General features: G+C 39.5%; 1 protein-coding gene across 1 annotated transcript in view; it reads left to right on the top strand.

Annotated features, from left to right (window-relative positions):
- Window positions 1-4491, top strand: part of LOC125035289 (protein Star-like) — a 4532-nt gene extending 41 nt beyond the window's left edge. The window contains exons 1-3 of the mRNA XM_047627573.1: window positions 1-155; window positions 440-584; window positions 3221-4491. The exon at window positions 1-155 is cut by the window's left edge and continues 41 nt beyond it. Coding sequence (XP_047483529.1) covers window positions 1-155; window positions 440-584; window positions 3221-3445 — 525 coding nt within the window. The 3' untranslated portion in view covers window positions 3446-4491. The remainder of the gene's footprint in view (window positions 156-439; window positions 585-3220) is intronic.
- Window positions 4492-12500: the final 8009 nt, after the last annotated feature.

The raw sequence follows: 12500 nt of genomic DNA on the forward strand, positions 1-12500 counted from the left end.
TCCCTCTACTTCGAGAGGGCGTTGAACTGGACAGGCCTCCTGGTAGAACCCAACCCCGAAGATTATCAGACGCTCACGACCCGCGGGAGAAAGGCTTACTCCATACACGCTGCCGTCTCGCCTAAAAACACGTCCGGGATGAGTATATTCAACAGGTATTTAAGATTGCCGGAATGAGAGGCTTTATTGCATCCCTCATGAATTGTTTTTAGGTTATACTTCTCTCATGAGGCTGAATTACGTACTACCAATTCTCCTCTCTGTAAACGCAAACACAAATCAGAGGGAACATAACAGAAAAGCCAAACATCTATCCTGGATAATACAATAAATCTGATCAGACAAACCACTGTTATTATTATTATATTACATTATTATTATTAATATAAACATCGTCATCATCAAAACCACGCTTTGACCCCCGCTGCTCAACCGGCAGGAGGAGGCAGCTCTTCGGTCGCCTGGGCCCGGACGAAGGAACCGGAATACCCGTTTGGCGCTTCCCTCTCTACACCATGCTGGCCGCCCTCAACGTTACTGTCGTCGATTTCCTCTCCCTAGATGTGGAGGGAGACGAACTCGAGGTCAGGGGGTATTACAGTAACAACAGTAATGATGAGAATGATAAGAGTATTTTTGTGGTTGTTGTTATCGATATTATGATTACCGTTATTGTTGTTGTTTTAGTTATCATGATTCTCATGATCGTCATCCTCATTGCTGTTATTATTATCATTGCTATTGGTATTATTGTTTCTGTTCTTATTTGTAATCAGTATTATAATCATTAAGCTTAGAATTATTATATCATCATCATTATTGTTATACTTATTCTTATTATTACAATTAAAATTACACCAACAATAACAACAATGATCCAATTAACATAATAGTCATGATGATGAAGGTAGTAGTGATGATATCAGTACTCTGCTTCTTCACCTATTATTATAATCTATATTCACAATTGAATATTCATACATTTCTTTTATCACTGTTGTTGTTACTTATTGCTGTTTATCACATCCGTCTTCTTGTTTTTCTTATTGAAAATTTGGCCTGCATCAATATCCATGCAAAACCCGCCTGAGTGGCCTTTGGCTCTTCGTGAGGGTGTGGTGGCCTCTTCGCCAACTACAGATATTCAGATACAGAGGCACTTGGTGTTTTGGGCGGTTTCAAGCCTTATAAGGAGAAGGCAGTAGGAATGAATGAGCTGAAGCCATCCAAGTTATAACATGTTTCAAAAGCTCTGCAATGTTCCAGAGTGTATTATCATTACTATGGTTATCATCATTATCATCATTTTTAGGATTATCATTACCATTACCATGATCCTGATCATTATCATCATTACTATGATCATTATCATCATTACTAGAATTATCATAATTTCTAGGATTATTATCCTTATCATCATTACTAGGATTATTATCATTATCATCATTACTGTGATCATTATCCTTATCATCATTACTAAGATCATAATCATTATCATTATTTTTATAATATTATTATCATAGTTATCATCACCATTATTTTGTTTTGACAGCACGTTCAGCCTTCAAACTCTACCCTAACGAGATAAATTTCTCCAACCCTGAGAGCAAAAACTGTTTGATATCTAATCTTAGGTAGTATAACCATGTGATTCGTATAGCGTTCTTGAATGATTTTCGAGATTATGCTTCAAACTTTCGAGCGTTCGTCGCCCTGAGGAACGACCACTTACATGGGACTGCAACGGACAAGACTGTTTAGCTCACATACATATACACCCATACATATCCCCAAAGATACACGTATGTGTTTGTGTTCATACACACACACAAAAAACAAACAAACATGTATACACGGGAGAGTGTGAGAAAGAGGGAGGCAGGGAGAAGAGGATGAGAGAGAGAGAGAGAGAGAGAGAGAGAGAGAGAGAGAGAGAGAGAGAGAGAGAGAGAGAGAGAGAGAGAGAGAGAGAGAGAGAGAGAGAGAGAGAGAGAGAGAGAGAGAGAGAGATCCAATAAAGCAAAACAGTTTATTTCAGTATGTAGTGCTTTAATCCTCCCGACGCAATGTTACCCACATGATCCCACAACCGTACATAATGGTCTCGCTCTAATTAGCATGACCCTCACCTTTTATCATCAACGGTGATTATTGCTGCTATCACGAGGTCTTGCTTAAGCATTGACCCTGGTGATCGCTGGCAACATTTGAAAATCTTATCAAAGTACATTTTTAAAACACGTTAGCAATCATTGTCAATGTTACTAAACTCAGTGACTCACTCTTACTACTACTATTTAACCGTATATAAAAACACTGGCAGACGCAGACACCCACACGCACGTACGCGTGCAACCACACATGTACACGTAAATAGACAGGTGAGTGAGTGAGTGAGTGGGTGGAGTGAGTGAGTGAGTGAGTGAGTGAGTGAGTGAGTGAGTGAGTGAGTGAGTGAGTGAGTGAGTGAGTGAGTGAGTGAGTGAGTGAGTGAGTGAGTGAGTGAGTGAGTGAGTGGGTGAGTGGGTGAGTGAGTGAGTGAGTGAGTGAGTGAGTGAGTGAGTGAGTGAGTGAGTGAGTGAGTGAGTGAGTGAGTGAGTGAGTGAGTGAGTGAGTGTGTGTGTGTGTGCAGAGGCTTTGCTCGACTTCACTTGTCTGTCAGAATAATTGATGCATGAACAATGGAAAATCCCAAATGTACGTGTCTGTACCACCTACGCCGGGTCGATAGGAGTCCCAAGTCCAGTAATGACAGTGTAAAGTGGGATTTTTTCTGAGACTGTACTAGGGGAGGTTGTAGCGTGTTTCCTGATCGTACACCAAATTACCTGTTCTAACACTAACAGTTGCTAAGGGAAGCGATTCCTCGTGGAGTCTACTGTTCCTAAGTCTCGCAAAACAGTTTATTTCGGAGGTTTGACTAACGTGCACACTGTAGAAATAATATCATGTAACTACTTTCCCTTTCCCATATCCCTGTGGTTAGAATCAAAGCTTAATAATCTCATTCTTCTTGAAAGTGGGGAGTGCAACGGCCATGATTCGGGCCATGGGAAGACCACCACATGTCTTACTAAAATACAAAATAGGTAATAACTGTCCATACATTATACACAGACGACCTCTCTCACTGCCTTTTTACCATTGCCACTACCTCACCTTTCTCATTGACTTTCTAAATAATTTCTCTGAATCTACAAATATCCTCTCTACCCCCTAGGTGCTGCGAACCATCCCTTGGGATAGAATTACCATTCGCCTCATGTGCGTTGAGATAAACCATGTTAAGGAAGGAGCCCAAAGAGTCATTGAATATATGCTCAAACAAGACTATATCTTCCTAGGGATTCGTATTATTGATGCTTGGTTCGGTAAAAAGCATCTCATTGAAGAAACGTTACATTCAAAGCTACACATGTCTAATATGTTATACATGTCCTCCTAAAAATAATTTTGTGACAGTGGTATGGCATATGAATTACAGCTATTATCTCATTATTGCATCTGCAAGTTATTTTTCATCAGTAACTACACTGCTGTGTTTCATATATCTAACAATACGTACACACTTGCATTAGAATCTAGTTAGATCTGGATCACCATTGTAAAATGGAAAATTAACAAGAAAATATCAAATTACAAATTTTTCAGTATCATAAGAAATGTAGGCAATAGGTATAATACAGAGTATTATCAGACAGCAGCAGACAATAATGAACTACTAAGCATAAACACAATTGCTGTATTGTAAAGTTGGCTGCAAATATTTACCACAATCCGTGATCTGGAAGGCACATTCCATGAAAAGTCCATTACATTCATTGGTAAGAATTGAAGGAAATATCTTTTTAATAATAAAAGATAGTGCTAATACTGTAGGTTTAATAAAATTTGAGTATCTTATGCTTAATATTGCTCTGGTAAGATTTGTATTTTTTCCTGAAAATATTAGGTCTAGGACAGTAGCCAGAAAGATGATACATCTAGATGATTTAGAAAATAAATACATAACTGCAAAATTGATTCTGCAATCTGCTCCCAGTCCCATGATCCACACAATTCCTATTTTCACAAGTGCATCAATCTTAATTACTTTAATAGAGCCACTGATTTAGAAAAAAAATCAACAAAAATTTAACAACATATATAACAATAAAGAAACTAATGAAACCATCTTTATTCATTCCATTTTTTTATTCACAACTATACATTTGATGAGTTTGTACATATGATGAAACAGTGAACTGCAAGTTGTTTTATTTACCCTTAAAAATATTTAAACTAATAAATTTGCTTTCTTTTCTTCCCTTTTAAAATTCTTATTGAGACAGGATGTACCATAGATAAGACTACCAGTAGATTCCACGAGAATTAAGAGGGGTAATCTTTTCAGCTGGCTTCATGCTGACTTCTTAATTTTCTTTCCAAACCCGTGACGTTGATGATGCTGATACGGAATGGAGGTAACGGACCCAAGGTAATACAGCTGGCGTTCCATTACTCGTCGTCTTCCTCTTCAACGGGCTGGTCGTAGCGGTGCTTGATGTGCTTCCACAGTTTCTGTTGGGGAGAAGAGAAAAAAATGAAAAAATATGCAAACTTTCATGGCTGGAATACTTTCATTTACATTAAATCTGTTGAGTGTCAATAAATACAACTTCACATTCCAGTACAATGCTATTGCTGAACAATTCTGGGTTGAGGGGGGGAGGGAGGGAGAGGGAGGGGGAGGGGGAGGGGGAGGGGTAGGGAGGGAGAGGGAGAGGGGGAGGGGTAGGGAGGGAGAGGGGGAGAGAGAGGGAGAGAGAGGGAGTGTGTGTGTGTGTGTGTGTGTGTGTGTGTGTGTGTGTGTGTGTGTGTGTGTGTGTGTGTGTGAGTGAGTGAGTGAGTGAGTGAGTGAGTGAGTGAGTGAGTGAGTGAGTGAGTGAGTGAGTGAGCGAGCGAGTGAGTGAGCGAGCGAGAGTGTGTAAGTATATCCTGAATACACAAACTCAGATCATCCTGGAGCTACTGGCCTTGTCAGAGGCTTGTGCTTTAGATCTATCTTGTACAGTAATTCAATATTCTGTATAATAGTAGTAAATTTTCTTAAATAATCTGATGGTATGTTTTAATATGCAATACTATATATATATTTTTTACAAAAGTATTGAACAATATGGTAATATAAAATTTCCCTATTTATTTTATCTCCTGCCATAATCAATCTCAAACTAGAATCTGGAAGAAAAAAAAAAATATATATAAACTCAATAAAAGAACCAACTCCAGAAAATTAAAAAAACATTTGTAAGGGAAACCTGTGGAAAGAATTCTATGACATGATGTTCATGGATTCCACAGCAGATTGATCCTGCACATAGGTAAATACACACCTCACCTTATGGGTATTCACACTATCTTGGAGGGGGCGATACCAACTTTTAGTCTCATGTGGTGGAGAATTCAAAACACAGAAAATTCTATGACAAAATGCATGTATGTAGGTATGATTTAACTTGAGAGCAACCCAAATTCATTGACTGTAAGCTAGGCAAGACTGGGACATAAGTAACTGCAGAGAGAGGAGGATTGATAGGCCTATCAGGTGTGTTTAAGGTATGTGAGGGCCTTACATCTGGAGGAGTTCAGGGGACGGGGGTCCAAATTCCTTAAATAAGCTAAGCTATGTTGTTGGAAGGTGCAAAAGTGCATGGAGACAGGCTGGACAAATTTGATACTTTTTAAGAACAGTATATAGAAATTATGTGAAGGAACTGTCTTTGATTCCAAGGCAATTTTATACACTTTATTATTGATGTCCAGTCTACAGTAGCACGAACAGGGGAACCACTGCCATGCAATGCAGGCAGAAAAGGGTAAGCATCCCTGGCATATTAATATATTTTGACATGTAAACTCCCACACCAGGCCCACTCTAATCTTGTGCCACAAATTATATTATGGGTTATGCCTGGCAAATGCTCCAATGGTAAGCATTTTTGATCCAATATGGCTCATAGTACTAGGATTGTTAGACCCATTATAGGATTAAATCTTAGTAATTACAACCATAATTATCATTCATCTTCAGGTAGTCATATTTTCCCTGAAAACTCAAGTAAATGGGAAATCAGGTGAGGTCACATAGACCTACTAATTGACTACTTGGTGGCTTTGTGTAAAGATGTTTCACAAAATACTACTACAGTGTACATCACTTGTTGCCAGTGGCATAGGGTTAAAGGCATAGTTTTATTCCAAGACCATAAAATGGGCAATTGCAAATTAATGGTAAATATATATGGTCTTCTTGACTTACAAATGTAGATGTTAATTGGTAACAACTATTTGACCAACTTCATAGCAAAGTTTTGTCAACATAAATTTTAAATTTTAGAAAAAAGTGTGTGTGTATGGGGGGGGGGGGGTGAGGTTATTGTTTGAATGCTTTCCTTTTCCTGTTTCCCTTCACACATGCACCACAGCATGGATGTGTGTTGTTTCATGTGTTTTCTCTTTCTCTTTCTACACACAAGCACGCACGCACCCACACACCCACACACACAAAGTATTACTATGATAATCTGTGACAAATTATCTACTATCTGAAGGCCACTTCTGTCATCCTTAAGCAATTGCCATGATCTCTACACTTCGTTTCCAGTAAAGACCAACCAACCATCACAAATGCTCTTGGAGAAGGGTTTAGCTTATTGGTAATTTTCTAGAATCAGTCTGCTTCCTAAAATCCATTAAATTTTAGTACTGGTGCACTTATAGTAGCTTTAGTAACTATTTGCCAACAACAGTGAGGATACAAAACCCAACAGGTAGGGTGGGCATGATGTACCATCAGGAAATGGGAGGATTAAATTAGGCCTATGCAGTAGTTATATATTTGTGTTATTGTTAGGGGACTGTGTACCATAAAACCTCCTGTACATATTCTGGGAAGAGAGCCTAGACAAGTCTGAGTGATGTAAAATTTCCACATCTTACTGGAAAGATAGAGCCCAGATAAGTACATGAAACACATCTAGTGAGTATCACCACAACCCAACTGAGGCTGAAGTAAACACCCCACAATGAACCCTCAGTCCAGAACTTCTGTGGGAGTTTCTGGACATTCACACTGTGCTTACCGATAGCAGTTCAACATTAATAAACTTGATGGGTTTAATGATACGTAATGGTTCTAAAAAATATACACTGGCTGATTTGACAATGAAGCACCAGGGTAATCTACAATCTCCATCTTGCCAAATGATATATGCTGGACTACTAAGTAGAGATGCTATGCCAAGCAATGGACAAGTATACTGTATTTAATATCCAAATATCTCTATCCACCTATCAATTTAAGGTATAGTGTATTTCACAGTCATGGTACAAGGTAAACTTTACCTGTAATGGACAAAAAAAATTGTTAATCTTTATGGTACTGATGCCCTCCACCAGGGCAAATTGAAGACAATATTCATGTAGAGGACAAAAAGTTATAGTCGTTGGAACAAGAATTAATCTGCAGACACTAACGGTTATGCAACAACTAAAAGAAAATGACCGCAGAAAGCAGCTCTCACAACCTAAGCCCACTCGGTCCTCCCAAGTTTCAGCTCTATCCTGATATGCATACCAAGGTAAAGAAAATGATTTCCTAAGGGGGGGGAGGGTATTTGGGGGCAGTTCCTGAAGGCCACACCCAGATACAGCAATTTAGATAGTTGAATAAAGTTTGTGATGTGGAATTGGGACCTTGTTCTCTAGTGAGTGCATCCATACAGTAAAAAATTACTTAAGACACTTTTCATCTATGGGATTTCCTTCTCAATTTCATTTTAAGAAAGTTGTGCAACTCACATTTACATAATGACAGCACCAAATTATGAAAGATCTAAGGACACATTAAAAAGAGAAAAACTACATTCAATGAAACAAAATAACTTGTGTAGGCAAAGAATAATGTCAGAAATTAAGAATGTAGGTTGTGACAAATACTGAACAGACAGTAAGTCTGCAGAGATTGGGTGTGGTGGGGTGGGGTCCAAAGGCTGATCCCCCAATAAGGAAATTAATCAGTTGGTTGGGGGTCTAGGGGTAAAAACTGGTATTAGGAAGGTTGTTAATCTTTAAGGTAAGGACGCACTAAGCTTGGGCAAACTGATAATATTCTTGTAAAGGACTAAACATTGCAGTTGCCAGCACAAGAAATAATCAACACATATGAACAGTACCAACACAAATATAGGAGAAAAAATGTGGAAAGTACCGCTCACTGCCTAACCCCTTGCTGATGGGTGAAGAAAACTAAAAAAAAAATTATACACTCTGGCAATTAATGGAAACACGTTGACTTTGAACACGGGAGTTCGGTACATCAAACAGAATCACCAGCTCGTAGCGCTTTGGCGTGCCGCTGAGGTGTACAGCCGCACGCCACATTTCGAGCGGTTTGTTTTGACGCTTATCAGCGTGACCCTTCGTTAAGGGGTTAAGTCCAGTCAGTGCTCCTAAGTTTCATTTTATCTTGTTGTGTATACAGCTTATTTAATTTGAGATGTTATACTGTGAATAATTGAAACAAGAAATAATAATTGCAAGGGTAAATAGTTGGGTAAATGTTAAGTTTCATCCAGCCTCCGACTTTCGAAACCACTTTTTTTGGAGTGTAATCTCCCCTCGTAGTTTAACGCTGTTATGCTGTTGCTTTCCGTCGCATTTGACTCGTTGATGAGTAGCGGAACTTGTATTCCCCGACGGCAAAGTTGATCAAATGTGTAAGATTCGGCTTCGCACTGTATTATGGGAGGGTAATTAGCATGATTTACACACAGAAAAACAAGAAAAACACTAAATTAACTTAAAATCGGGCTTGCTGAAACTCTACGGGGACAGTGGCCATGTTTCACGTATGCAATTACGGTATACAATTCGGCGGTTAAATCCAGGATTATTTTTTGCCTGATTGACGGACAATACAAATGAATCAAACCATGTTTTGGCACAATCAACTTTTTAATATGAAAATGCGTTTCGAAAGTTTCCAGATGACCGTTTCAAATTCATACACAAGCTTCATTAATAGTTCCTCAAATAACAACGGTATTTTGATTGACTGCGATAATAAATACAAAGCAAAGAAACAAAAAAAAGCGCTACTGACAGTTACGTGTCGCGCACGGAGACCGTGCCGCAACGGCACACGCAGTCTCCGTGAATTTTATTCTCAAACAAAAAACTTACACATTTTTGTAACACACCTTGCAAACTTTAGTGATGATTGTCGTCAAATATGGTAACCGTTCAATACTTATACTGGTCTTAAAATGTAAGATGGAACTTATTGACCTTTGCCTGAGCCGAAAATACTTCGGAGGCCGTGGCGAGGCTTCAGGCCTCGCAGCCAAGCCTTATTGCTCGTCCCGCGGAATTATGAAAGCTTTAGCCTGATTTCGTCGCGCGCGGCCACGACACCCACTGCGGTCGGTTGCAATAGCCAAATCGTAAATAATTTGTATTAATAATGCATGTATTATTATCCTATTAAAAGTATGCATTTTTATTACATTAATTGGCTTATTACTTGAAATGTACTTCGTGCAATAACTATGTAGATTTCGCCGGTTCTCGTTAAACGTTACTTAAATTTTACTAACCTTATATCGTCCCGTCTCCGTTATTAAGCTTTACAATAACACGTCCTCGGCGTAGCAATATTTCCAGTTATACGTGTATTTCCAGTTATACGTGTATTTCGCAATTTGTAAACATTTCTGCCGGCTTCTATATTTTTTTTTTTTTTCACACCTACACTTCCTTGGCCACCGGACAGATACACACTGAACGTTTTCAATGGGCGAGGGCAGGGCTTTCCGAAAAACTGTTTTTGATTGGTCAGAAAACTCTGACGTCATTGCCTGAAGTTTTCATTGGCTAGAATTTCTCAGTCTGTAACACCGCATAATCGCTAAGTTGTCAATAATTGGTCGTTATACATGGTGTCCTTGTTTATCTGTTTCACACATTATTAATTTATTATCGCTATTTCAGAAGAAATTTGTCTTTAGGTGCGCGAAAAAATGGTATTTGTTTTGTATTACGTTTTTGTTTGGACTATATGCATACAAGCAATCAGGTAAGTGTGAACTCTTACCGGATTTCACTCGCTCTCTGAAGATGAAAGGTCTAGAGGGACTGGGGCAGGCGAGTCGATCTTTCTCTCTTTTCCGCCTTGCGGCGGATACAGCTCTGCCGCTTGTAGAAAGAAGGAATGGATCAGAGATGTTTGATTTGATTTTATAAATAAATAGCGGGCCAGGTATTGGTTGATGTAAGCGGCCCTAATACCTGGCCGCTTGACCCATTCCTTTAGGTCCCTCCATAACCTTTCTACGTTTTGTGTGTGTATTTGTGGGTCGTCTGGGTCTACAAAATTCTCAGAATGATTAATACTCAGATGTTTGTAACCATGATGTTGTAGGTTCCGGTAAGCAGCCCATCCATCACTGTATATCACACTGTCTGGTTTGATATATTTCTTAATAAGGGGTATGAGCGTGTCTGCACTGCGGTCAGTGCCAACTAATGGCACAACGAATTTCTTTTTACTTACACGCTCAATACCCCCAAAGACCCACACCTGGCTCAACTGTCTGCCCCTATTATACTTACGGCGCACGAGCAGCGTCTCGTCGATCTCAACTATTACACCAGCACCTCCTATTGAATTTTGATTTTGTAACCAATATTCGGTTACTTCAGAACAAAAACTCCTCCAATCTACGCTAGTTGGCTTAGAAATGCCAATACATTTAATAATTTGTGCGTGATCCCAATGTTTTTGTAGCCAATGATTCACAAATAAAATTACTTTAAAAGGTTCGAGATGTGTCCCCTGCAGAAACGTGCCATTGTAATCGCTGGTCGAGAAAACGCAACTTTTACGCCGTTTTGTCTTTGCTATTTTTTTCCATCTGCCACAATACCACATATGTCGATCTTCACGATATTTGCAAGGTAAATCGCAATGCGGGCAACTTACCGCTCTTGGCAAAACACCGTGTGCCCTCAGGAACTCTATAGCGTTATCATTTTTTTCAAAATAATCAGATATAACTCTATAATAATGTGGGTCACAACCTACACACCTGAGATCCATTTTGAGCAGAGATTGGTATATTTGCTCTCCTTGCCCACTATACATACGTGTGGCGCAAATGATGGCATGTGATTGGTTTATAGCATTTCCTGTAATGCTATTGGCTCTCGTGACAAATGTCACGCGCATGTGGTATATAATAAAAGTTTCAAAAGGTTTCGTGCGCTGTTCATGCGGTAACGTTGTTGATTTTGAAAATCGCGCGCAATTCTTCAGTTCCCTCTTGCCCGTAATATGGACCAGACACATCGATTTGCGCAGAGTAAGAAATGTCATAATTACTGTAAATACTCGATTTTATGATGGTATTACTCGTGTATTGTCAGACATTTTAATGTAGAAAGAAAATCACCTTCATGTAAGTTTATGCGGAATTTTTCTAGTTACGAAATGAAAGTATTACAATAAATGAACCAAAATAAAACGGTATCATTGTTTTGTTTACATAAAGTAGGAAAGGATATCGGATGGCGATTTTTAAAATATTGAGATAGTTTTTCATTCGGGGCTCTGTGACACTTGCGTGTCCAATAACTTCGTTATTTCTGATTTGCGACGGAAGTTCATAGAAGATAAGTTTCTTAGATTTATTTGCTCTATCACATGCATATATTTTTTTCCGGTTTAAAGACGGCTAGTCAGAACTTTACCTATACCAATAGTTGTGCAATACTACTAATTAAAGTGTGTATAACTGAGGCCGCAGCCAAGTATATGACTACAAGCAAAGGTACAGCATACCTGGGCCTCTACATTACACATGCAGATTTCAACCTCAAAGATTAGGAAAAGCATGGGAGATAACCGAAAGAAATGACAAATATCCCTCTCTAGTCACCAGGATATGCAAACCGCCTTTGGAACTCCGACCCTGAGATTACTCCTAAGGCAACGTTTTTGCACCGGCTCCTCTGGGGTAAAGTCCGACCCCATTCGCTATTAATAGGTCACACATATTTTGGGCATTTAAAGGGAAAACTACCAAAAACCAAGCACTTTGGCGTGATGCAATCTATTAGATAGGAGGCGTCTAAGCTAAGAGAGCACCTAGGTGCTGATATTCTCGACCCAAAATAGGTTGCATCATCGGTCCGTCTGGCCATCAGCTGACTCGGAAATCTCACCCCTTGGTTAACTGTCTCGAAGATCCCATCGGACACCAGCTCAAAGCCTCGCTCGAACATGAAGGCTCCACACACGGCGGCGAAGACGAAGGAGGACGTCCGCCGGAAGATATTCTGGTAGAGTTTCCCGATAACGCCAGACATTGTGGTTCGTAGAAAGGTGGACGACCGACAGACGACCGATGGCGACTTGGCGAGGCGAGGCGACTGCGATTCCGGAAGACGGACGGCGGAAA

Source organism: Penaeus chinensis, chromosome 19 (genome assembly GCF_019202785.1).
Source record: "Penaeus chinensis breed Huanghai No. 1 chromosome 19, ASM1920278v2, whole genome shotgun sequence".
NCBI lineage: Eukaryota > Metazoa > Arthropoda > Malacostraca > Decapoda > Penaeidae > Penaeus > Penaeus chinensis.